This window comes from Melospiza georgiana, chromosome 6 (genome assembly GCF_028018845.1).
Source record: "Melospiza georgiana isolate bMelGeo1 chromosome 6, bMelGeo1.pri, whole genome shotgun sequence".
Classification (NCBI taxonomy): Eukaryota; Metazoa; Chordata; class Aves; order Passeriformes; family Passerellidae; genus Melospiza; species Melospiza georgiana.
The window spans coordinates 57,621,871-57,645,023 of NC_080435.1; the positions used below are offsets into that span (position 1 = coordinate 57,621,871).

Sequence of the window (23,153 nt, forward strand, 5' to 3'; positions counted from 1 at the left end):
GAGGTCCTTTCCAACACAAAGCATCCTACAATTGTAGGAAATGGAATTAGTGCTGAGGGAGGAGCTCAGATCCATGAGCCAGGTCCTGATGCAGGACTGGGCACTGCACCAGCCTTGGTCCCTTCCACGTGCCCTGGGTGCTGCTCCCACGTCCTGCTGCTGTCACTGTGGCCAGCACCAGCTCTGGAGTTGCCTGGTTTGTCTGGTTGCAGGTGTGTTCTCAGCCAGGACACCGTGCTCCCCAAGGGGAGAGGGCTGCCAGTCTCTGGGATGGGGAGCAGAGGGGAGCAGGGCCCGTGTCCCCAGCCTGGGACATTTGTCTCACTGCTGTCACTTGTTCCCTCCTGGCACTCCTGGACACGCTGGCTACAGACACAGCTTCTGCAAGGAGTTACATCTTCAAATCTGTGCGTGCTGGTGCTGGGATTTCCTGCTTGGGGAATGAAATCCAGGACAAGGCAGACTTGTGGCACTGCCAGGGTACCCAGAGGCAGCTGCAGGTAACAAGGACACCCTTGAGTTCATCTCTGAGTGTCTGTGTGCTGCGATGTGCAAAGCTGCAGGGTCCTGGGAGAGCCTTTAGTCACAAGGCACGATTTCCCCAGCAGCAAGGGGAGGTCACAGGAGCTCAGGAGCTTCCTTTCCCCATGGGCTGGGTTTTCCATCTCCATGCTGGTGGCAGCATCTGCCACTTGTGGAAAAGTCCCCTCCTGAGGACTGCAGCCACACTGTGGAACAGAACTCTCTGTGGAAGTGGAGAAAAGGGAGCAGACAGAGAAGAAATGAATGGGAGGGAGGCTACAAAAGTCAACAAGTTCACAACTTCACTTTGATGAGGTTTTTTACAGAAATACTTCATAAAAAAAGGATAATTTTAAGGCAATTGGATCACCTCAAAGCACTTAAAGTTGGTATGACCTTTGGCTTTATTCTTTTTTTTTTTTTCCTATTCTTGGCTGTTGGGTGAGATGTAGAAATCCAGCTGATCTGTAAGGTAAATTCTCAGTTGCCATGGCAATGTGTCTCGTTCTTGTTCTCAGTTGGAAGAGAGATTGTTCCATGCTGCTATTTCATGTCTAGGGCAACATTCTTTGGTGGCAGAATTTCTTTGTTTCAGTACATTAATGCTACAACTCTGTACTTCCTTTCCCAGCTTAAGGAAACATGGCTCAGCCTCAACATTCTTCTGTAAAAAATACAGTTATTTGCATTTTTTTTTTAGTTGTAAGAACATTCCTTGAGTCTGGAGGTAAATGTTGATCCATTTTGATAGCTTGGGTGCAGCAACATCCTGATGCTGTGAAGTTTCACCATTAAGTGAAAATAAACTGGAATCACTCCACCTTTGCTTCCATGTGGTTTGAACAAACTGAAGTATCTCCTGAACTAGCAAGTCTTATAAAAGAAAAGCAATTTTACAGTACATCCTACCTATAGTGTATATCTTACGTATTAGATTTCTCCATGTGCTTTCAGTCAATTCAGATTCAATTCCTAAGGATTGCAAATTCCTAATTTTGATAAATTCTTACTTAAGGCCACAAAAGGAGTTTCTCCTGTTTCTTTTGCTGTCTTTAGCTCTTTGTTTTGTCACAAGCCACCTTCACCTTATTCCTAAGGTGGGGAGCCAAGTAGGCATCCTGGTTTCTGTTGGTGCAGTCTGCAGCAGTGGGAACAGGCTGCCAAACAGCTCTGGAGGGTTAGGAAAGCACAGACAGGAGTTGGCCAAGGGTGATACAGCTTGGAGGTGTCACAGCATGGAGAGCTCCTATATTTGGGTAAGAAGGACCCTTTTCTGGTCATGCTCCCCGTTTCAGTTGTGTGTGACCTTCATTGCCTTTCTAACCTGCTTGGTTTCACTGAACTCAGCTGGCTCTGCCTCGCAGGGGACGTCACACAAGGGTGCAGCACCTGTGGCACTTTGCACAGCGCTTCTTCTTCTTCTTGGGGTGGAAAATGGTCATGATTGCCTCGTCAAAGACAGTCTTAAGGCCTTTCTGTGTGAGTGCTGAGCACTCCAGATAGCACTGGGCTCCGATCTGAAAGAGAGGAGGGAAAATAAGAGTCAGTAACCATTGTTGGGAGACACAGAATGATGCTGTTCCAGCATCTTCCTGCATTTAGAAAGGAGTGAGACCATTTCTCTGTCTGTATCTGGCTGCCTGTGTGGTGAAGGGACAAGCTCATGTGGTCATGCTGAGGAAGCATCATCAACACGAGTATCTCACCACATGGGGGTGAGATGAGTGGCCTCAGGAATTCCCTGCACAACCCTCCAGAGAGAGGGGCTGGACCCATGTTTGAGGGCTGGACCAGGAGCTTGGCCTCCTGCCTGTGCAGCTGGGGAGGCTTCTGAGGAAATGCTGGGTTGGAGTTGAACCCCTCACACACTTGGCTCTGCCCCCCTGAACTGTCGCTCTTGTGTCCTGCCTCCCTCAGTCCCAGGGAGCTGCTACCTGGGGAGGGCTTCCAGTTGGTTTCTGGGAATGGGGAAGCAACATTTTGAGATAGGAGTCTCCTGGGTGTGCTGGCATGACACAAACAGCCACAGAGGCCTAGGAAAGCAGCCTCAGCTTATTCAGCAACCTTGTGGCTTATTAAGCTTGTTCTGCTCGTGGATGCTCTGATTTTGAGGGCCAGGGACAGTAATAGCACCTGCAGCATGAAAGGGGACAAGGCCAGGATACAGAATCCTGCACCCCAGAGCCTGGGGAGTGATTCTGACCCCCTGCATTTCCAGGAGAAATGTACAATCCCACAGAAACTTTGGGAGCACCTTCTCTGCTGCCTGCAGTGCCATGGATACGTGGGAATCCAGCTGTCTGTGCTTTTGTAAGGGGTAGGGAGGAGTTTGACAGGATGTGGCTTGACTGCAGAGAGGGGTTTGCCACATTCATCTCCTGGCAGAACCCTGAGTGAGAAACACTTGACTTAGATAAAACAGGCAGTAAAATCTGTTTTGGTGCCCATTTGCCGCCTGCTGTCCTGTGTTCCTCACATGGAACCTTGAGGAACAAAGATTTTCTTAGAGCTTGGTCATGGCACCTGCCAGAGATCAGAAGCGTTTGGACCATTCTCTCTGACACATGGTGTGATTTTTGGTGTTGTCATGTGCATGCCCAGGAGCTGGACTCATTGACCCTTTTGGGTCCTTCCCACTCAGGATATTCTATGTTCCAGCTGACACTGCAGCAGAAGCTCAGGGGTCACAATGTGTGCCTGGGCCCAGCCTGTTTGAACAGAGGCTCCAATCTCTGTCTGGGGCCAAGGGGCTTTGGGGGAGCCTTGAGGAAAGAGACCCAGAGGAAAGCTGGGATCAGTCAGCCTCATTGGCATCAGAAGAAGTTGTTCTACCTCCTTTGCCAGCTTCACTCCGTGCTCATAGGTGAGTGGTTTCTCCTTCATGTAAAGCAGCCGCGCCAAAGTTTTGGGATCATCCCGGAGGTCAATCTAAGGCAAAATACACAAAATTTGGGCTGTGATTCTTCAGGCAGACACTCATGGCTTTACATCAGGGCATCTGTAGCACTCCTCAACTCAGGTGATACTTCAGAAATGAATTGCACATTTACTTACCTTTTATTTTTCTTTCAGTTTACCATGAATTAACTCTCCTTTGCAGGTTGTTGGGCCACAGCTCAGATGGGAGTGGTACAGGAAAGAACCCCACTGGTGGGGGAAGCTGCTGCAACCCTGCATTGCATCACCCAAACCCCACCCTGACAGACAGACTGACACAGCTCACTCTGGCTTGAAACAAAATCCTTTGTCTCCACAGAAAACATTGAAGTGAAGTATTCTGGCATTTCAAACCTGTCCATTTTCAGACTGTGTGATTCAAAGGATAATGCTTTTATTTTTAAATGGGTGTTTTAGATTATTCCAGTGTAGAAAACAAATTTTTTAATTATTTGCCTTTCCTGTGGCATGAAGACTTTGGTTTTGGCCAGTATTTGATCTGTTTCTCGAATTTGACTTAGGTTACTCTCCAGTGCTCTGACATTTTCTATGTGGTTGAATCCCTACCCTCACAATCTCTATCCACTCTGTCTTGGTAACAAACCCATATTTAATGCATTTTTATTTGATTGACAGATTAATAGATTTTAAGGCCAAAATAAAGGGGTTTGATCATTCACTCTGACAATCACTGTAACACAAGCAGGATGGTGAGTCACCAGTTGTAATGTTGACACAAAAGCATGAAGGGAGGCTACTTCCTTCCCATGTCATCTGGCTGGTTACTCCCATTCTTAAAATTTAGTTTGAAGTTTAGCTTCAGCTTCTAGCCACAAACTTTGATGTTTTTTTTCCTCCTCATCAGAGACCTGTATGAAAACTTTTCTCCCTACAGGTATTTACGACACATTAATATATATTTGAATAAAAATATGGGATGAGCTTTGCCAGTCTGGACACCTGCACATTGGATTCCTTTCCCAGTCCCTGAAATTTCCTCTAATGGGAAAATCTGGCTGAATTTCCTATGAGTTCAATAGGAAACCTTTCCAGATGCTCAGGAGAGGCTTTACCTGTGTTCCTATGAGGACATAAGGCACGTTGGGCATGCAGACTTTCAGCTCAGGCACCCACTCCTCCTGCACGTTGTGGTAGGAGGCAGGATTCACCACGGAGAAGCAGATCAGGAACACGTCTGTGTTGGGGTAGGACAGGGGTCTCAGCTGGTTGTAATCCTCCTGCCAGGGGACAACAGCAAGAGTGTCACTGTGACGGCGTTCACAGGGTCTTAGGATGAGGGAAGAAACAAGGATCTGACTCCATGTTTCACAAGGCTTGATTTATTATTTTATGACATATATTATATTAAACCTATACTAAAAGAATAGAATAAAAGGTTTAATCAGAAGGCTGGCTAAGAATAGAATAGGAAAGAATGATAACAAAGGTTTGTAGCTCAGGGCTTTCTGTGCAAGCCAGCTGACTGTGATTGGCCATTAATTAGAAACAACCACATGAGACCAATCCCAGATGCACCTGTTGCATTCCACAGCAGCAGATAATCAATGTTTACATTTTGTTCCTGAGGCCTCTTAGCTTCTCAGGAGGAAAAATCCTAAGGAAAGGATTTTTCATAAAAGAAGTCTGTGACAGTCACAAGGAGGGGATGACTGCAAGGGGAGGTGTCACGTTGGGTTTGGTGAAGGGGTCAACACTGTCCATACTCATTCACACTTCCCAAGCTCCAGGTGGCTGCTGGAAGGAGGGTGGGAACCACCCTGCATTGAACAAGGGTGCTGATTTATCAGCATTTTACCAAAAAGAGCTGAAAGATGCCCCCTCTCTGGGAGCTGTTCAAAGCTGGATGGGGCTGTGAGCAAGCTGGTCTAGTGAAAAGTGTCCCTATCCCTGGTGAGGTGTGTGTGTGTAATTAGATAATTTTGATGGTCCCTTCCACCTCAGTCATGCTGTGATTGTGTGAACAAGTCTTGTTTGTGTTGTCTGTGGAGATGTTGGTGTAGAAGGTGATGGTGAACAGTCCTGCAGGATGCACAGCAGTGTGCCAGCCAGCACAAGACATCCTGAAATCAAAAAGCAGATCAAATCCAGCCTGCAGCACCTGGGTACTCACTGTGGGTGATTTAGTGTTTCCACAGGCCATGCATGGTGGAAGGAGATGTTTTCTCCATAGTGGTGAAGAAGGTGAATTTTCAGACACTCGAATCACAGCTGTGCTATGTCATGAGCTGGCTTTGATAGCTGAGTTTCAGGGAAGAATTTGGGTCTGTTTTCAGGCTTGAGAAGCTGAGAGCAAGCAGAGGTTTTGCAAGCAATGTGAAAGGGACAGCCTGGCTTTGTCTGACTGTGGGAGCATTTGTAGCTGTGTCTGGTGGGTACTGTTCAATGAAACCTCTTAGAAAACTCCAGTGCAATGAAACAGATGCTTTTTAGAGAGGATACATCTGCTCCAAAGGCTTTTTTAGGGGTTCCAGAATTAAAAAAGGGGAAAGGAACACAAAGTTGGAGTGTGGGAAACAATAATACATGCTGCTGTCAAGCCTGACTGCAATGTAGATCTGCAGTTTATAGCTTCTGCATTCTGGACAAGTCTCAAATCTCTGCAGTCTGGTTGATTTGGGTTATAACTGTGTGAAAGCTCAGCTGGTGCGATTTGCTTTGCAGATACAGACTAGTTAATAAAAGGAAATAAGGTTAATAAAAGGGGGAAAAAAGACACCTGGGTGCCATTTCTCAGACTTGAGAACATTTATTTTAGGCAGAGAAAACCCACATTAGGGGCAGGAACAATGCAAGCTGCTGCCTGTCCTGCAGGATAAAGTGATGCAGGGCTGTATCAGTGTGTGTCAGAATAGATGATGTTTTAGTGCAGCCTGATTTCTGCCTTGCTTTGATTGGGTCAGCTAATGAGAGGGCTTAATTGTGAAGTGAGACTGGCAAATCACCTTTCTGAAGTCTCTTTTTCACTGACTGTACGGTAATAAATTAACCCAGACTCCTTCTGGATCAACACTACTTTCCAAAATATACCAATGAATTACTCAAAACCAGTTTGCACCAACTGTTTCTAAAAAAATCCCCCAAAAATTAATTATTTATTCTGAAAGGAAGCATGAGCCCAAATTTAGCTCTGTGTCAGGAAAGAAAAGTTTAAAAAAAGCATCCTGAAACACAAACAAAATGTTTTGTTTTGTCTAACTGGATGTTTATTGTCCCAAACCTACTTTGACAGGAAGAATAAATTCTCATTTACTTCCACCAGCCCTCACAGCCACAGTATTTGGGATAAAATCAGAGTATTTTTCAAGTGGCATAACTGTGTTTTTACAGTGGCATAGAAAGATCTGAAGAAGGATTTACAGGACGAGGTGTTTGGATGTTTCACCTCCCAGGAAAGTGGATTAGGAATGGAAGTGGATTCAAGGAATAGCAGGGAAAAAAACCTCTCAGAGATGTTTGTGGGGTTTGTGGGGTTTGTGCACCAGTGATGCAGCTCATGGAGAAGCAAAGTCAGTGACAGGAGATTCATCCAAGGCTCCGGAGGTGGCAGCCAGCCCCCAGCAGAGGTTAATAGAGACAAAGTGGATGCCAAGCTGATGGGATCAGAGGAGAAATTGCATTGTAGGGACAGTTTTATGTGGATGCTGTGGGTTAGGAAAGCCCGGCCTGATTATGGGACATTGTTTGAAGGCAGAACATGAAACCTGAGGTTGATTGTGGCACAGCCACCGCAGGCTGATACCAGCAAAGATAATTTCTGTGCTTTGGGTTTGGCTCCTGAACCAGCCACGTGGTGGCAGCAAGCCTCAAGGAATCCTCATGCAGGAGTTTTGGGAAGAAATTTGCTAAATATAGCCATTTTCAATATTCCAGACGTGCATATTTAGAGGGGCTGGGACTTACTGTACCATTAAAACTGCAGATTAAAACCATGAGCGCTCTGCTTGGCTGTGACAGCTCCAGGAGCCTGCATTTAATTTCATTTTCCTGTTCCTTCCGAATCCCTAGAAAATCCTTTTTCAGGAAGAGCATTCCTGATTTGAGCTATCAGCACAGAGCATTATATAAGTTGTAAGCAGGGACAGCCCTGCATCTCATAGCAGAGGTCTCACCTCCCACCAGGGCACATGGGATTTTTCACAGACAGGTTAAAACACAAATATCATGGATAAGAGTTGATCTGGGCTCCTGAACATGAACAGGATCCTCCAAACCACATCAGACAAGGATCCCTTCTCTGTACCTGTCTTTCAGAGGAAGGCCTAATGGCCTTGCAAAAAATAAAATAAAATAACATAAAAAATAAAATAAAATAAAATAAAATAAAATATAAAATAAAATAAAATAAAATAAAATAAAATAAAATAAAATAAAATAAAATAAAATAAAATAAAATAAAACCTTGCCATCGCCTTTAGGAAAGACAGCCCTACTGGGTAATTTTCCATTCTGAGATGGTCTATCTCACAAATAATGTAAAAAAGGGGCTGAATATTTCCATGGGTATGGGCCCCATCCAGGGAGGAGTGCTGTAGCAAGTGACAGTAATGTTTGGGAAGGCACTTGAGTCCTTGTTGGCTTAGGCTGTGGCTGATCAATAATGTATTTTTATCTATTTATTTTCCCGGCTCATGCTTGCATTGTGCTGCCTGCTATTTAGGGAGCTCAAGGCTTCCCAGTTAACATTGCCTGGCCACTGGTTTGGCCTGGAAATGCCAGACCTGGCCCTGCTGAGTTGTTTGCCTGTGACTTGTCAGGACCAAGATCAGTTGGTGCTGCTCCCTCCCCTCCACCTTGGCCATCAGCTCAGCAGTGTTTGTGCCCCAAAAATGCAGCAGAGTTGGATTTTTTTTTTTTTTTGTTTTTAAGTTGTTACTGTGCTGATCCCTTGTACACTCTGCTAAAGCATTTTGCACCTAAGTCCAGCCCAGCAAAGAGACCACAGTTTTTTCCTCCAAGGACCATTTGTGCCAGGGATAGAGAAAGCCAGATACCTCAAATCTTGGGTCTGTGCCAGCTCTCCCTTCAGGCTGACAGAGGGTCCTGCTGCAGGAGTACATTTTTCAATTGTTATTTCATTAGCATATGTTTTATAGCATCGCAGTGTCAAGGGCTATTTCTGGCTATGACTTCACACTGATGCCTTTGGAAAGCCACACAGCACAAGGAGAAGGAGGGAGGAAACAACCCAGATGATCTGTTGTTATAACTGGAGCATGTGGGAAGCATCATCCCTGCAGCCTCCACGGGGACAATCCAGTCATCAGGGGCTGATTCACGCTCTGGGCTCTGCCTGGAGAGCCACGTCCTCTGGAGCAGGGTCTGGAAGGGACCTGGGCTTGGGGAGCTGCAGAAAGGCTTTGGAGGCAGGTGGGGAACTGCCTAGTGGGAAGCAAAATGCTGAGGAATGGATGGAGGGGTGAGGCTTGTCAAAGAGACAGCTGAGTGTTCCTTCTGGCTCAGGAGGACAAATGAGTGAGAGGAGGTGTTGCTGTGGAAATGGGTGGCAGGTGGAACTGTCAGCCCTAAAAAACAAGCAGGAATATTAAGGCACGGGGTGAAAACTGACTGGGAACTGAATATAACTCCAGTCTGGCTTGCAAAGGCTTGCAGGGCTGATGGATCATGGCACAGGCTCTGAGCTCAGAGTTTGTGAACACAGAATAAAAGACTGAACAGGATTTGGACATGGGGCAAGGGCTTGGGTCATATTTTGGGATTGGGTTTTGGATCATCAGTTTCCACCATGTGGATAGGAAAGATGTGTGGTCTGTAAGGGCCACCAAAGCAGCTAAGTCTGATGTTGCCTACAGAGACATGATAAGAATAAAACTAAAGAAAGTGAAACCCAAAGCATCAAAGCCCCAGTTCTGCTGAGGGCAGGTTTTTCTGGAAGTGACAGTCTGTTCTGGTGTGGGTTTTTTGATCTCTCTGCACAGTGCTGCAAAGTATATTCTGCCTGAAGTGGCCTTTCGCAGACAGCAGGGTCTCCTTCTGCACTGTTTGTGCCTTTCGTAGCAGTCAGTCATGGCCAAAAGCAGCACAAGAAGGTGCTGCTTTCCTGGTGGAAGCAAAGCCCTGCATCCAGGGCTGCTGGAACCCAGAGGGAGTGAAGCAAATTCCCAAATTTGCTTTCTCTCCTGCTGGCTTCAGTGTCAGCTGGGACTGGAGGAGCTGGTGGATGTGGGTTACAACATTCCCAGTCTATGAGGAACCAGGAGCCTCCTCCCTCTGCTCTCAGCAGATGATTTTTTGCAAGGTTTCTGTGCAGACTATGTCCCTTTCTTTATTTTGTCATTCACTGGCATTTGGAGTCAGGAGAGGGAAATTTCACCACAAAAAATGTGTATTTTACTCTGTGCTTCCTTATGCTGGCAGAGCAAAGCAGTGAGAAATAATTTCTCCTTCTCTCCAGGGGGTGAAATTATTCTGCAAGCTTTGAGTGCAATCACACCATAGCAGAGTGTGGACAGTGGAAACAGCAAAAGAATTCAAAATGTAACTAAGCATGGGATTCAGACTCTCTTGTAATGGACACACTTGTCCTGGGAGAAGAATGTTGGGATGTTGGGGTGGATGCAAATCTGGCTGGGTTACCACTTAAAAAGTCAATAGGTGGTAACTGATAGACTGGTGCTGAATTATAGCAGTTGTCTGATCTTGAAAATGGGAATTATTCTCTGTATCTTCAATGCCACCATGTGGTAAAGGTAAGAAAACACTGATTACACAAAGCATGGTATTTGCAGTAGGAAGGTGGGTATATGGGCGGTTGCACAGCCTCATCAAACTTTATTTTCTTTGATTAGGCAAAACAAAATCTCAGGGATGAATGTATTTGTGTGTGTTTTACTGCTGAAACAGAATGAAAATGAAAGGGAGAAGGTCAGCAGTTCAACCATTACAACTCAAACCTGATTGCTATTATTTGTGAAAATAAACCCCAACAAACTCCACAAACATTACCAACAACAAACCCCAGTGTATGACAGTAACAAACAAACCATGGGGAAGGAAAATGATAAATGTTTTGCATTTCTTTACCTGCCCTGCAGTGTCATAAAGCCCCAGCAAGTGTTGTTGTCCTCCCACAGTCACGGTTACTGGCAGAGAGAAACAAGAAATGTTATTTATGCACAGGCCAGTGGCCTCATTTTGATGTGTTTTAATCCCAAAATGCCAAGAGAAACATTAGCAGGCGTCCTCAACTGGGCATCCTGAACCCAGCACATCTATCCAACCCAAACTGAATCACAACAAAAGCAAATCCTTTATGCCAAGATCTTATTTCTGTACAAACAGCCCAGGGTGATGAGCTGCACACACTGCTGCCATCAGGGTCCAGAGACAGGGGGACATTTGCCTGTCCCTGCAGACACCAAATGAACACCCTGGACTTGAAAGCACAGGATTCCTGCCTCCCCACCATGGGCTTTGGGGTGGGTTGGTCATGGATCATTGGGAGGATTTTTTATTATTTTATTCCTTCCAGGCTGTGGAATGATGAAGCATTCAGCAGTGGCTGGTGTTTGGTGGGTCTCACTGGAGGTGCAGCTGCCCTGCCCTGTGCCATCTCAGGTGCAGTGGCAGTGCTTAGTACCTGGGGCTGTGTGGTGGCTGATTTGAAGGACAGGAAAGAAGAGGAGCTGGAATATTTTCAGGGATGTTGACCACATTCTGTGGCAAAAGAAGGAAAGCTTAGTTTGTTGCTCACATCCAGCATATTTACTCCTTTAGCAGAAATCACTATGAACTTCATTTTGAGCCCACTGACAAATTTTGACATTGACAAAAATGTTTCCTCATTGCCCCATTATAAGCTGATTCCTGTAACCAGTGTTATTTCTTATACAGGACATGATCTGGGTTAATGACATTTAGTTAACCAGTTAATCTGCTTAAATCATTACTACTCAACTGGAAAGAAAGGGGGGCAGTCCAGTTCCACCCATTAGTCAACAGGAAGCCTTCAAACATTTGTCAGGAAGGTTGCTTAAAATAATTATATTGTTGCAGCATATGGACTATTAATTTTTTTAAACATGAGGGCAAGTGGCAGAACATAGGAATGAACATAAAGCTTTGTCAGGAATGGGGGAAGAGGCTCAGACTGGTGCCCATCAGGTGATCACAACTTGCAATTAATGAGGGCTGGGTATGAGTAATGGTTATTTTGGACAATAAAAAAAAAAGACGCTTGAAAACATCATGCAGCATCTTGCTGATTTTTTTTTGTTTGTTTGTTTGGTGATAAAATTTGTAGCAGAAAAGCAGCTACAAATTTATGGAATCTAATAGCTCCTGCACTGGGGAACAATGTCCTGTTTGAGATCTCTTGGACTGAGAGTCTCTGCCAGTGTGACTGGACAGGCTGACTATTCAGCAGCTTTATTTGCTTGCAGAACACAGCAGTGTTGTCAGCACATAAAGAGAGCAAACCTGACATCCTGGGAGTACAAAAGGCTCGGTGGGGACCAGACTTGCTGATGAGAGCAGGATGGGCTGCACTGTGCACTGCAGGGGCTGCCGTGGGATGTGCACTCAGGAGGAGGTGGGGAAGGGGAGGGAGCTCCCTCTGCTCATCTCAGCCTGCACTCTGCAGCTCCCATGGACACTGGGAATGGATGCCCAAGGTGGGAAAGAAGTACAAGAGTGGGGACATGGCCACCAACACAGACAGGAGACAGTCCGGATGCCCCATCGTCTTCCTTCAACCTGACTTGAATGAAATAATTTAAAATAATCCTCCCCGGTGCTGTGGCTTTCAGCTTTTTGTGGTGTAGGGAATCCCAGAATGCCCAGCAGGGGTATGAACTGTGTAAGTTACTGGCAACACTCCTGCTTTTCTTAGCTGCCTTCTCAGAAGCAGTGGGGTTACAGGTGTCAGCACAGCTCACCGGAGCCAGCGGGAAATTTGCTTTTTTTCCCCCACTTGCAACCTTGGCAAGCCTCCAATCCGCCCTTGTGCCAAGAAATGCAGGAGCCAGACCTGCTCTGGAGGTTTTACTCTGCTCAAGGACCAGCTGTGAAGATGTACCCTTCAGCTGAAGGCGGCATTCCAGCTGCAGTGCACAGCTGGCCGAGGTGGCGTTTGGGAGCACACGCGGTCTCTGGGGCTGTGAACAGCAGTTCCCTGTCAGTGCTTGTGGAATGTGCAGGGAGCCTGCAGAGCTCCTCCGAAGCAGGATGCTCTTAGGACAGCTGTGAGGCACATGGAGGTGCAGATTGTGACGGTGTTCACAGGGGTCTGAGGATGAGGGAAGAGATGAGGATCTGACTCCATGTTTCAGAAGGCTGATTTATTATTTTATGATATATGTTATATTAAAACTATACTAAAAGAATAGAAGAAAGGATTTCATCAGAAGGCTAGCTAAGAATAGAAAAGCAAAGAATGATAACAAAGGCTTGTGGCTCAGACTCTCTGCCCAAGCCAGCTGACTGTGATTGGCCATTAATTACAAACATTCAACATGAGACCAATCACAGATCCACCTGTTGCATTCCACAGCAGCAGATAATCAATGTTTACATTTTGTTCCTGAGGCCTCTCAGCCTCTCAGGAGGAAAAATCCTAAGGAAAGGATTTTTCAGAAAAGATGTCTGCGACAGTGCAGATCAGCCTGAATCTGAAGAGCCATGTGGCACACATCAGTGCTGACAGGGTTATCCAGCTCTGCTTCTCCTGCTGGCTCACCCTGAGCACTGGCAGATTGGGCTGGGTCCTGCTTGCAAAGACATCTTAAAAGTCTTAAAAAGCTTTAAGCTTAAAAAGCTTAAAAGCTGAAATTTACTCTGCTGTGAAGCTTTGCTGGCCCATCTCTTTCTTGGTGGCATCTGACTGAGAGAGCTGCACTGGCAAAAAGCCCTGGTGCAGATACAAATTGCTGGCGTGTTCCAGTAATTAATATGGTTTGGAGATAAGCTGTTTGGATGGAGGATCAGTCCACCTCGAGTGTGCTGTGCTCTGCCAGAAGGATTTAACTCCTAGACTCTTATCTGTGCTTTGTGGTCCATGAAGTCACGGTGGATGTTTTGCAGCAGGTCTGTGGAGCCACACACTGAGCAGTGATTGATGGCTTGTGCAGTTCAGTCTGGCTCCTGGTCACCTCTGGGAAATGCTGAGGGGGAATAAAGAGATTGGTGGTGTCCTACCATTACTCTTCCCCCACACAAGGGATAAGAATTGCAAGGGCTCTTGGAAAAAATACATCCTGAGTCTATCCAGCTTGCATATCACATTTAATTCCGCTTCTACGTCTTGTCCCTTATGTGTCCTGCTGTGAATTTCTGCATGACACCAGTCCTATATTTTTACTTTTTCTCTCTTTCTTTTTCTCTCTGTTTCTCCCCTTTTTACTTTTCTCCTTTTTTCCCCCTCCCTTGCTTTTCCTTTTGCCCATCAAACTTTATATTTTCTTTCTTCTTGTCTATTGTTCTAGCCTCTCTCATCATCAGAGGATATTATTCCTGCCCACATCACCTCTGAATTTGCAGCTACCACCCCAGCAAAACCTCAAGTGTTGTCCTTGGATTCCTGGCTCTGAATGCAGTAGGGACCAAATGGCTCCCACTGGCAAACCAAATGATCCCTGGCTCTTGAAACAGTGATGTCCAGATCAATGTATTGGTGCTAAAATTTCCACCACACTTTCAAGCAGGCAAAACAGATGTAAAAATAAATGGCTTTTGCCTGTGAAATAAATGGCTTTTGCCTGTGAAAACTTCATGGTGTTTTTATACCACAAGTTTATCAGTCTGCCTCTGTCAGGCAAAAGTCTATTCAGAGTATCCACTTGGTGGGTCATATTTATGAGCTGAGATTGCCCTGCTAGATTTGTAGGCCTTACTTTTGGCTTTATTCCAGTTTACTCTTACTTACCCTGTTATTATCTTTTCCTGTTCTCTCCGTGGACAGGCCTATGGGAAGCCAATGAGGAATTCCTTCCCAGCCACTGGGGTACTGCAGGCTCCTTTATGGGATTGTGAACTCGACTTTATGAGCAGTCTTGGAGTAACAAGACAAATATGAACTCTCCTTGTCATTTACTGACTGTATTGATGTATTGATTAAGCACTGAAGCGACCTGGCCTTTAACACTGAGTGCAGTAGAGACTGCAGTAAAATGAGGCTGAATATTTGCACAGTCCTGGCCCTCCTTTCTCTCCAGTCTGGGTTGCACCAGATGATGCAGCAGGGCAGATGTTCCCCTCCCTTCACTAGGTGATTTTAACCAAGTGCAGAATGTGTAAAACACTGCTTTAAAAATGATTGCTAGGTCATAAATTAGCTGGGTATTGCTTACTAGAGTTTGAATAGCGATTTGGGGTCACTTCCAAGGCTTTCTTGCAGGTCTGTGTGTCTGGGGTTCTGCTAATGGGCCTCAACAGAGCTTGGCCACCACAGCAGAAGGACAAGGTGTGGATGGGAATATTGTGTGGGAAGGACCTGGTGTGGACCATTGTGTATGGACCACGAACAGGTCTGAGCTGGGAGCTGTTTTTAAATCCATGCTTAGTTTGTGTTTCTGGGGACAATGTGACAATTTCCATAGATGTTCTCAATGCCCAGATTGCCTCAGATCCACCTGTCAGTGGCCAATCTTTGCCCAACCCTTCTCCCACTGTGCTTTGTTTGGTAACTTTTTGGGGCTGAATTGCACCCATGGAAGAGCTCTTCAGCCAGACAGCAGCAATGTTCACTGTACTGACAGGAATGGGACATAAATTGTCTGCTGAACTCTCAGAACATCTTCAGTTTGATTAATGGAGCAAAGCAACACATAAATCTCTGTATGACACCGAGCTCGGATGCAATATCCCAGCCTCACTTAGCTGTGGCACGGGAGAGTGGATTTGCACATCAGGGGGAATTTTCCATGCCAGTGAAGAAGTGCTTGCAGAACCCAAAGACTGTGAAACCCCCAGCCAGAAAACACACAGGAGCCAAGCAGTGTCTAATGTGACATGAGATGGGAAAAGTAATCTATTTATTCCAGTGCCTTCCTGCCAACAAATTAAGGTCCAGCTGCTTCAGAGAAAGAAGCCAGGAGCCTGTGAGCAAGCAGGGATGGCAGCACCTGCCTGGGTGGAAAGACTTTCTCATGGTTTTGGGCAAATTAAACTGCTTCAAGCCTCAGACTTTCACAAGGGCCATCTTCAGCCCTAGGTAGCAAGCTCTGAATATTAATTTGTGCATTTGACTGGTCACTATGATTACATGTACCTGGTGAATGTTAATTAACACAGAATAATCGAAAAATGATAAAATGATTGGGGTGGAAGGGATCTTAAAGCCAGTCTAGCTCCAAGCCCCCTGCCATGGCAGGGATATCTGGCACTAGACCAGGTTGCGCAATGCCCCATCCAGCCTGACCTTGAGCACTCCCAGGGATGGACACCAGTACAAGAACAACTGCAGTTCTGGCTGACCTGCTGGCACTAGAAATGCCCAAGTCTGTTTGTTTTTCATCTGGGAAAAAGGATAAAACCAGAACATGGGCAAAAGGAGAGATCTTGGTAAGCAAGTTCCTTCTAAGGCACCTTTCAGGGTAATTCCTGTGATGTGAGGCTCCTGACACAGTGAATGGGGTCTGTTCTCCAGCAGCTGATGTCCCTGGGGATACTGACTGTGTGTTTGCTCACTGGGTAATATTTTTCCTTCCTTCCTAAATGCACTTTTGTGAAATCTCTTGTAATGAACTGGGAATTCCCCTCCACTCTACAGATGTCTTCTGCTCTCTGGAGCTTACACCAGACAGGACAGGAATGTTCTGGTAGGAGTTTGTTTGAAAAAGAATGATTTCAAAACTCTGGTTTATAAATTGTCTTCTTTTTGTACTGGAATTTGAGGATCCTTGTCCCAGCTAGGCACTGAAACTCAAAAACACCTCAAAGGCATTTAGATCAAAGATATTCAGATCTTTAATTCCCTTTGGTTCCCATAATGGTCAGGCATGGAAATAACTGAGCTGGAATTACATATCCCAGGCTTTAAGAATTGGGAGCTTTGAATATTCCATCAGAAAACAAAGTGAATGTGGGCAGTGCATTTTTATAGCACCTTCCAAGTGCCTCATGTCCATTTCTGAATCCTATTTTGGGTAATATTTTTCTTCAGAATATCTTCCTTTGGCTAATCCAGGTGGAGAAAATAAAACTGAGGGATTAGGTGTCATACAATGCTTTGATTTTTTGGGTGACTGGGAAAAAATTTCTGTTGCTGTGGACCACCCTTCAGAAGATGTTGTTCTGCTGCAGCTGAAGCTAGGAATGCTCTGGAAACTGGGAATTCTCTGGAAACTGCAAATCAAAGTCCTGGGGATGCCACAATCCAGCAGCCACCAAAGAAAGACAGTAAAAAAAAAGATTAAGTAAGACCTTAAGGACAGACATGCAGGACGATCCATGACAATCACCCAGCTGAGCTCTGTGACTGGTCCCCACTTTAGCCAGAAGCCTCACTTGCAGTGCTGCCCTTGGAAATATCCCCCTTTTTGCTTTGGCTGAAAGGCAATCCTGCAATGTTTTGTGGCCAACCCACCCAGGGCAGGTAAGAGCTGGTGTTACAGGACCCTTGGCTCCACAAGGGTCTGTGACTCCAGCCTGGGCCTTGCTTCACTTCCATGCATCAGGGTTATCTCCAGGAGTTTGGGTGATTTGATGCTCAAGGAATGTTCTCCCACTCCCTCCTTCATGACAAACAAGATTTGATTACAGCCAAGTCAATGTTCTACCCCAAACTTACCCTGCAGCTTAGCCACATTCTTCTGAAAAGCAAATCAAAAGCATGCTATTTTACCCTGTAATTGGCCTAAATACCCCACTTTATATGTAAATTTTACTAAATGCTTTGAATTGCTCTTGGAATCATCTACCACCAGGCACACACAGACCTCTGAGAGCCAACGTTTTCCAAAAGGAAGGCTCTGAGTAAACCTCACCATTCCCTGTCACCTCATCAATGGATGAGATCCATGTTCTGCTGAGCAAATACTTCTGCCCATCTGATATTTACAATATCTGAAAAACATTTCCAGTCTGCTCCCTGTGGTGGGAGCACAGAGAGGCCTCCAGGGCTGGGATTCAGCTGATTTCACTCCTGTAGCTCTTGGTCTAATGAGGTGGTGAGGAATTTGCTGCTTTGTCTTTAGGCCACAGACATTTAGTGATTCTAAAGCCAGATAGGATTCATAGCATCATTTATTCTGCTCTAAATAGCTTATCTAGTGTCTTCCTACAAGGCATATTTTCTTGTTCTTGAATTATTCTTGCAGCTGTTTTCCAAATATTTTGTTGAGCAGTTGCTGTGACCAGACAGTGTGGTCTAGCAATGGTTTCATTAATGATCTAGCCAGAGGTAACATGGCTTTCCTATTCCTACCTGTCACCCCCCCAATGGCTCATCTAAACCTCTCTTTGGTTGATTATCCTCATTATTTAATGAGTCTTGCTGTGCTTTATTCCTTTCTTAAGGCTAAAGTCCAGTCATTCTTGGCTTTTGTATTTGCAAGCTTTTTATTACATTCTTTTTTAACTCTGTGGCTGAGTGGAAAATCTGGAGAGTGTAACTCAAACACCCACTGAAGGCATCTCACAAAAGGGGAGGGGAACAGCCAGGCTCCTGCAGTGCTCCCAGAGCATGGAAGTCAACAACAAAGCTTTTTTGGAAATCAGCATTAAAGATTTTGGGAAGTCTGGGGTTGTCTATGCAGTGACAATCTTTTTCAACAGAATGTTTCAGGTCAGAAAAATGATATTCAAAGACTTCTCAATGTTCTCTTTCCAGACATCTCCCCACTGCCTCTAGGGACGGCTCTTCACCCTGGGCTCTTATCTCCAAGGGGCATCACCTCCCCTCTTCCTTGTCCATACAGGTTTGAAGATTCCAGTGGGAAAATGCCCAATCCTGCCTCCTGCTGCAGCCTCCTTGGGGAAGGAGGGTGGCACCAAGAGACAGTTCCATTGTCCCCTTCTGCAACAGATTCACAGAGATGGTGCCATCCTAGAGGAGGATTCACAACTTGCGCTTTGTGTTTTTTTGGAACCTGAGAGAAAAAACAATGCAGCTCTTCACAGAGGAGGTGTACCTGTCCACCAATCATTTTTAATGGAGCAGCTCTAATGAAATATTCTCAATCTTTCAAAATGCACTGAGAAGTCAGACTTCAGCGCTGGCCAGCATACATGACATGGAACACAAAAGCAGTGGAGGTTGATTAGGAAAATGAAACAGAATGAATTTGGTCCAGAAATGGATGAAAGAGAATGGAAATTCCCAAAGCTTTCAGAACAAGCACAACACTACATCTTGAGCCAGCTTCTGCTCAGCCTGGGACATTACTTATTTATAGGCAGCATGAATGAAGTTGATTTATCAGAATCATCGACCTCATTGTTTGCAAAATCAGCACTGGAGGATTTCCCCTGTATCCCCATGAATTATTGCTGTGCTAATCAATCCTTGAACAAATTCAGCTCCACTGATAGTAGGGTCCAAGGAACTCTGGGGCCTCTGTTTGCAAGAAAACCATGCCCAGTTTCTCCAGTAACACAGTGTGGAGGGAGCTCTTGGGAGCTCAAGGTTGTGCAAAGCCCTGCTGGATGGAAAAGGCAAACACGATTACAGTCCTTGGGGAGTTGAAGAGCAATTGACATTGTGTCCAAGAGAGTGTTTTGTTAGATTCCTGTCTGTCTTAAATGGAGGGCTGAGCCCTGCCACAGGCTGGGAGGTGCTTCCTGAGTGTTTCAGCTCCATCAGTTGTCCTCATGAAGGGAAGTTCTGCTCCTGAGTTAGAAACCAATAATAACTGCCAGATAAATGTAGTAAATCTGTGGGCAAATAGGCTCTGATGTGTGAATTTCAGTGGTAATCTAATTGAAGGTCTTTTTGCTCTTCACTGAAAGTTACAGAACTAAATCCAACCAAATGCAAGGCAGAGTAACAACTGCAGCATTGAGCAATATAACTACATAGAACCTGATCATGTTCTTTAAAAAAAGTGATTGTTCCTAAACAATGAAGAATACTGGATATTATCTTAATCCTGATGAGGGGAAATGCCTTTTTTGAGACCATGTGATTGTCTGTGACATTGAGATGCATGAAAGAACAAAATTTTGGCTACAACTGTAGTGTAAACCTATTACAAAAGGAAAAAAAAAAAGGAACACGTAGATTTTTAAATATTTTTAGCTCTACTAAATATTTTTGAAGTTTCCATTACTCTAGCACAATATTTAGGAAAATCAATTTTTTGGAGGTGGGTTTATAACTCAAGTCAATAGGAAACACAGTAAAGCTCTCTGATTATTATTGTGCAACTGATAATTGGAGTACCTTTAACAAGTATAACAAGTATTTTAACAAGTTATGCTGACCTGACCTGTAAAAGACCAGATACTACAGCATTTTCAGTTTACTTTAATACAGATAAAGTGAGTCAGGACTCTAATTAAATCTTGAAACCTAACAGTGAAGGATGCCTTTGGAGATTCCTAACAGTGATGCTGAGATCATGGTAAGCAGAGAATGGAGTGGGAATTTTCCAGCAAACAGAAAAAGTGGGAATGAAGGGAGAAAAATATAGGAATTAAGAGAGTTTTGGACTGTTTTTCTGTCTCTTTTCTGCTGTTCATGTGAGGCAAAAGTCACGCCCCTACCTCAGCTGAATGCTGGGGAAAAGAATATCCCCAAAGTTATGTCAGGCATCTGGTTATCAAGGGAACATGAGACTTGGTAAATAGCATCAGAATAAATGGGAGATTAGTGGCAAAATGAAACAAATAGCACTGAAATGTATCCAGGCAATACACAGGGTGTTTCCCAGAGCACGGGAGGACAAGTCTCCCTGTGTGGCTGAGGGGAATCAAGGCAGCTCATCTCTGCACTTGCACTGTTCAAAGGTCAGGATAGGGGGATATTTTTCCCTGGAAAGGAGAGGAATGCAGCCTGCAGAGGCAGTGCTGCCTCACAGTGCTGGCTCCTTGCTCTAGGTGTCCTTCTGAAGCCTGTGGTGACCTGCTCTGCTCTGGGTTAGATGACAGTGGGGGCAGACAATGCTGATGGAAGGGCACAGAAAGCCAGCTCTGCAGTGGGTTTGTCCCACTGTGGGCTGGACCTTCCAGTGATGCAGTGACTGTGTCCCAGTGACTTACACTGGCAGAAGGCCCTGTCAATATTGACAGAGCACTATGGCACATCCCACCTCCACCAGGTGTGATTCTGGAGGAAAAAAATGGCCTTTCTGCTTATTAGCATCTTCAATAAAAATTACAGGTACCAAAGCTAGAAAGGAAGAAAAAAATTTGCCTGGTATAGAAGATGGGGACAAGAGTGTGTTTTCTATAAGAACCTTTATTAGGGGAAGTATAATTTATAATATAATATAGGAATATAAACCAGGAAACAACCACAGCAGCTTGGCTGCTGTCTGTGCAAAGAGCCTGTGCAAAGATTCCTCTTCCTCATCCTCGGTGAGTAAGCTGGGCAGGCCTGTCCTGAGCTGGCTGTGGTACCTAAAGCCAGGATGTGTCTAGTGCCAGGCTGAGGTGTTTGGGATGCTGTATTTGGGCACAGACCTGCAGGACGTGTGTGTGTGTGTCACAGGCACTGCCATGAGCACTTGAGCAAGGTCTCTGCAGTCAGAGGCTCTCCCTGGCTCAGCCAGCACAGCAGTGCCTCAGGCATCATTCCAGAGTTAGGGCAGCAGAACTTAAAATAGCATCTGATGGCTCTGGGGAGTGGGACTTAAAATAGCATCTGATCCTCTGAGCTGTGAACTGATGGGGCAGGGGCACGTTTGGCACACTGAACTGAATCCAGCAGGCCCCAGGGTAATGCTGAGGTCAATGTGAGAGCTCAGGAGCATCAGCTTTGCCCAAACTCCAGTGCTTCTGTAGCTGACATTTTACATGCCATCAGTCCTGTTTTGGGCAGGAGGAAGATTAATGGTATTTTATAACCCCTTCCCAACACCAGCCTCTGATACTTTGTCTGCATCTTGTTTAAGTCTGACCTTAATGCTGGTTTTTCCCCATGAGGCACTGCTTGAGAGGCTTGAAAACAAAATACCTCTTCCTGAGCCTAAGGAGGAGCAGGACAGGAACTCTGCTTTGCATTTCCCAGAAAAAGAATCAGGCCCATTGTCCTTTGCACCAGGAACAAGCCTGAGCTGCTATTTGCCCTGCAGCTTGCAGAGATTAGCCAAACATTTGGGCAGCAGCTCTAAGCCCGTATGGCTTGAGAAGCAGAAATGTTAAACACTGAAAGCAAAAATCTTGGAAATATTTAAACTTTCTGATAAGAAAATCTGAAGTTAGGAATTATTATTTTTTCCCTTGGCTACCACAAAGGTTTTAAGTGCTGCTAATGCTTTTTCTACACCCTGCTGAGGATCTTTCCAGTCTCCTGTCCAGTGTGGCAGTGCTGCAGACAATGGAGTGATTGTAATGTTGGAAAAGCAACAGTTGGACATGGATGAAATGGTCTTAAACCTCAGTGTGCTTTTTTGTGCCTGTGAAAGGGAGAGGTGAGAGCAAACCTGAGCTCTGGATACCCTTATCCTTTATTTCAGCATGGTGGCACTCACATGAAGCAGAGTGTGATATTCCATGATCTCTGGAGGGCAATTTCTAGGGATGATTTGGTGGCCCTCTCAGCACAGATCTGGGTCTTGCAGGCTCCTCTCAGGAGAGCAAGAGGCTGCAGGTTGGCTGCAGCCCAGGGTGTACAGAGGAGCTGCTGAAGTGTCTGCTTGAGCTGAGGCCAGAGGATTTTTCATTTGAACAGAAAAAATAAATCCAAATTCCTCTGCAGAGCTGGAGAGGAATTTTCAGCTATAAAATGTGATTTCTACAGAATCCAAAGTTTCCATGGGAAGCTCTCACTTTCAGCAGAGGGGTTCAGATGTTTCCACTGGGAGAAATGAGGTGAAATGGTGTGAACCGACTGACCCTGATCTGAACTGCTGCCTCTGTTCCCTCTTAAAGACCTGAGCCAGTTTGAGCAAAGCTGTTTCCCTGACAGTGACAGAGACAGGGACTCCTGCACCTGAGGCAGTGACCCTGGATGGGAGCAGTGACCCTGGAGGGGAGCACAGCCCTGGGGTGCCAGGGAGGCACCAGGGCACTGGGATAACTGGTGACAACTGGGAGAGCAGAGCCGCAGCCTGGACTGAGAGCAGACACAAATATCTAGATCTGGTCCTCCAGATGCCATGGAGAGCTCCACACAAAGGTGAAAATGAGCTTTAGCACAGAGTCCAGGTTTTTCAGGCTGTTGGAAATGCATTAAACTGCTGGCTTGGATAAGCACAACCCTCACCTTGATTGAAAATTCTGAAGTAAAATGGTTGAGTATTTTTCAGCAGATCCATTTATTTATTTCTTTTTTTTTTTATTTGCAGGAAGTTTGTTCTTATGAAAATGTTATAATTTTAAACCTTTCATCCACATGTACAGTGAAAATGAATTCTGAAATGTGTAGCTGTTCCAAGTGACAGGAATTAGTGATGGGTTTCTGCTCTAACCAAAGCTCTTTAAACTTCTAACTCTCATGTTAGGATTAAATAATTTAACTGTTCTGTTAATCATTCCACGCTTGAATACAATTTCTGAATGAAATGTTCTAATTCAGTGGTATTTCTAAGAATTTCTCGTACTGCCTGTAAGCTATA

The 23,153-nt window shown here is 45.2% G+C and overlaps 1 protein-coding gene across 1 annotated transcript in view; it reads right to left on the minus strand.

Annotated features, from left to right (window-relative positions):
* Positions 1 to 1,564: 1,564 nt before the first annotated feature.
* Positions 1,565 to 23,153, minus strand: part of RHOJ (ras homolog family member J) — a 55,081-nt gene continuing 33,492 nt past the window's right edge. Inside the window, exons 2-5 of the mRNA XM_058026284.1 lie at positions 10,522 to 10,580; positions 4,533 to 4,697; positions 3,355 to 3,450; positions 1,565 to 2,039 (exon numbers count right to left, since the gene is read on the minus strand). Coding sequence (XP_057882267.1) covers positions 1,893 to 2,039; positions 3,355 to 3,450; positions 4,533 to 4,697; positions 10,522 to 10,580 — 467 coding nt within the window. The 3' untranslated portion in view covers positions 1,565 to 1,892. The remainder of the gene's footprint in view (positions 2,040 to 3,354; positions 3,451 to 4,532; positions 4,698 to 10,521; positions 10,581 to 23,153) is intronic.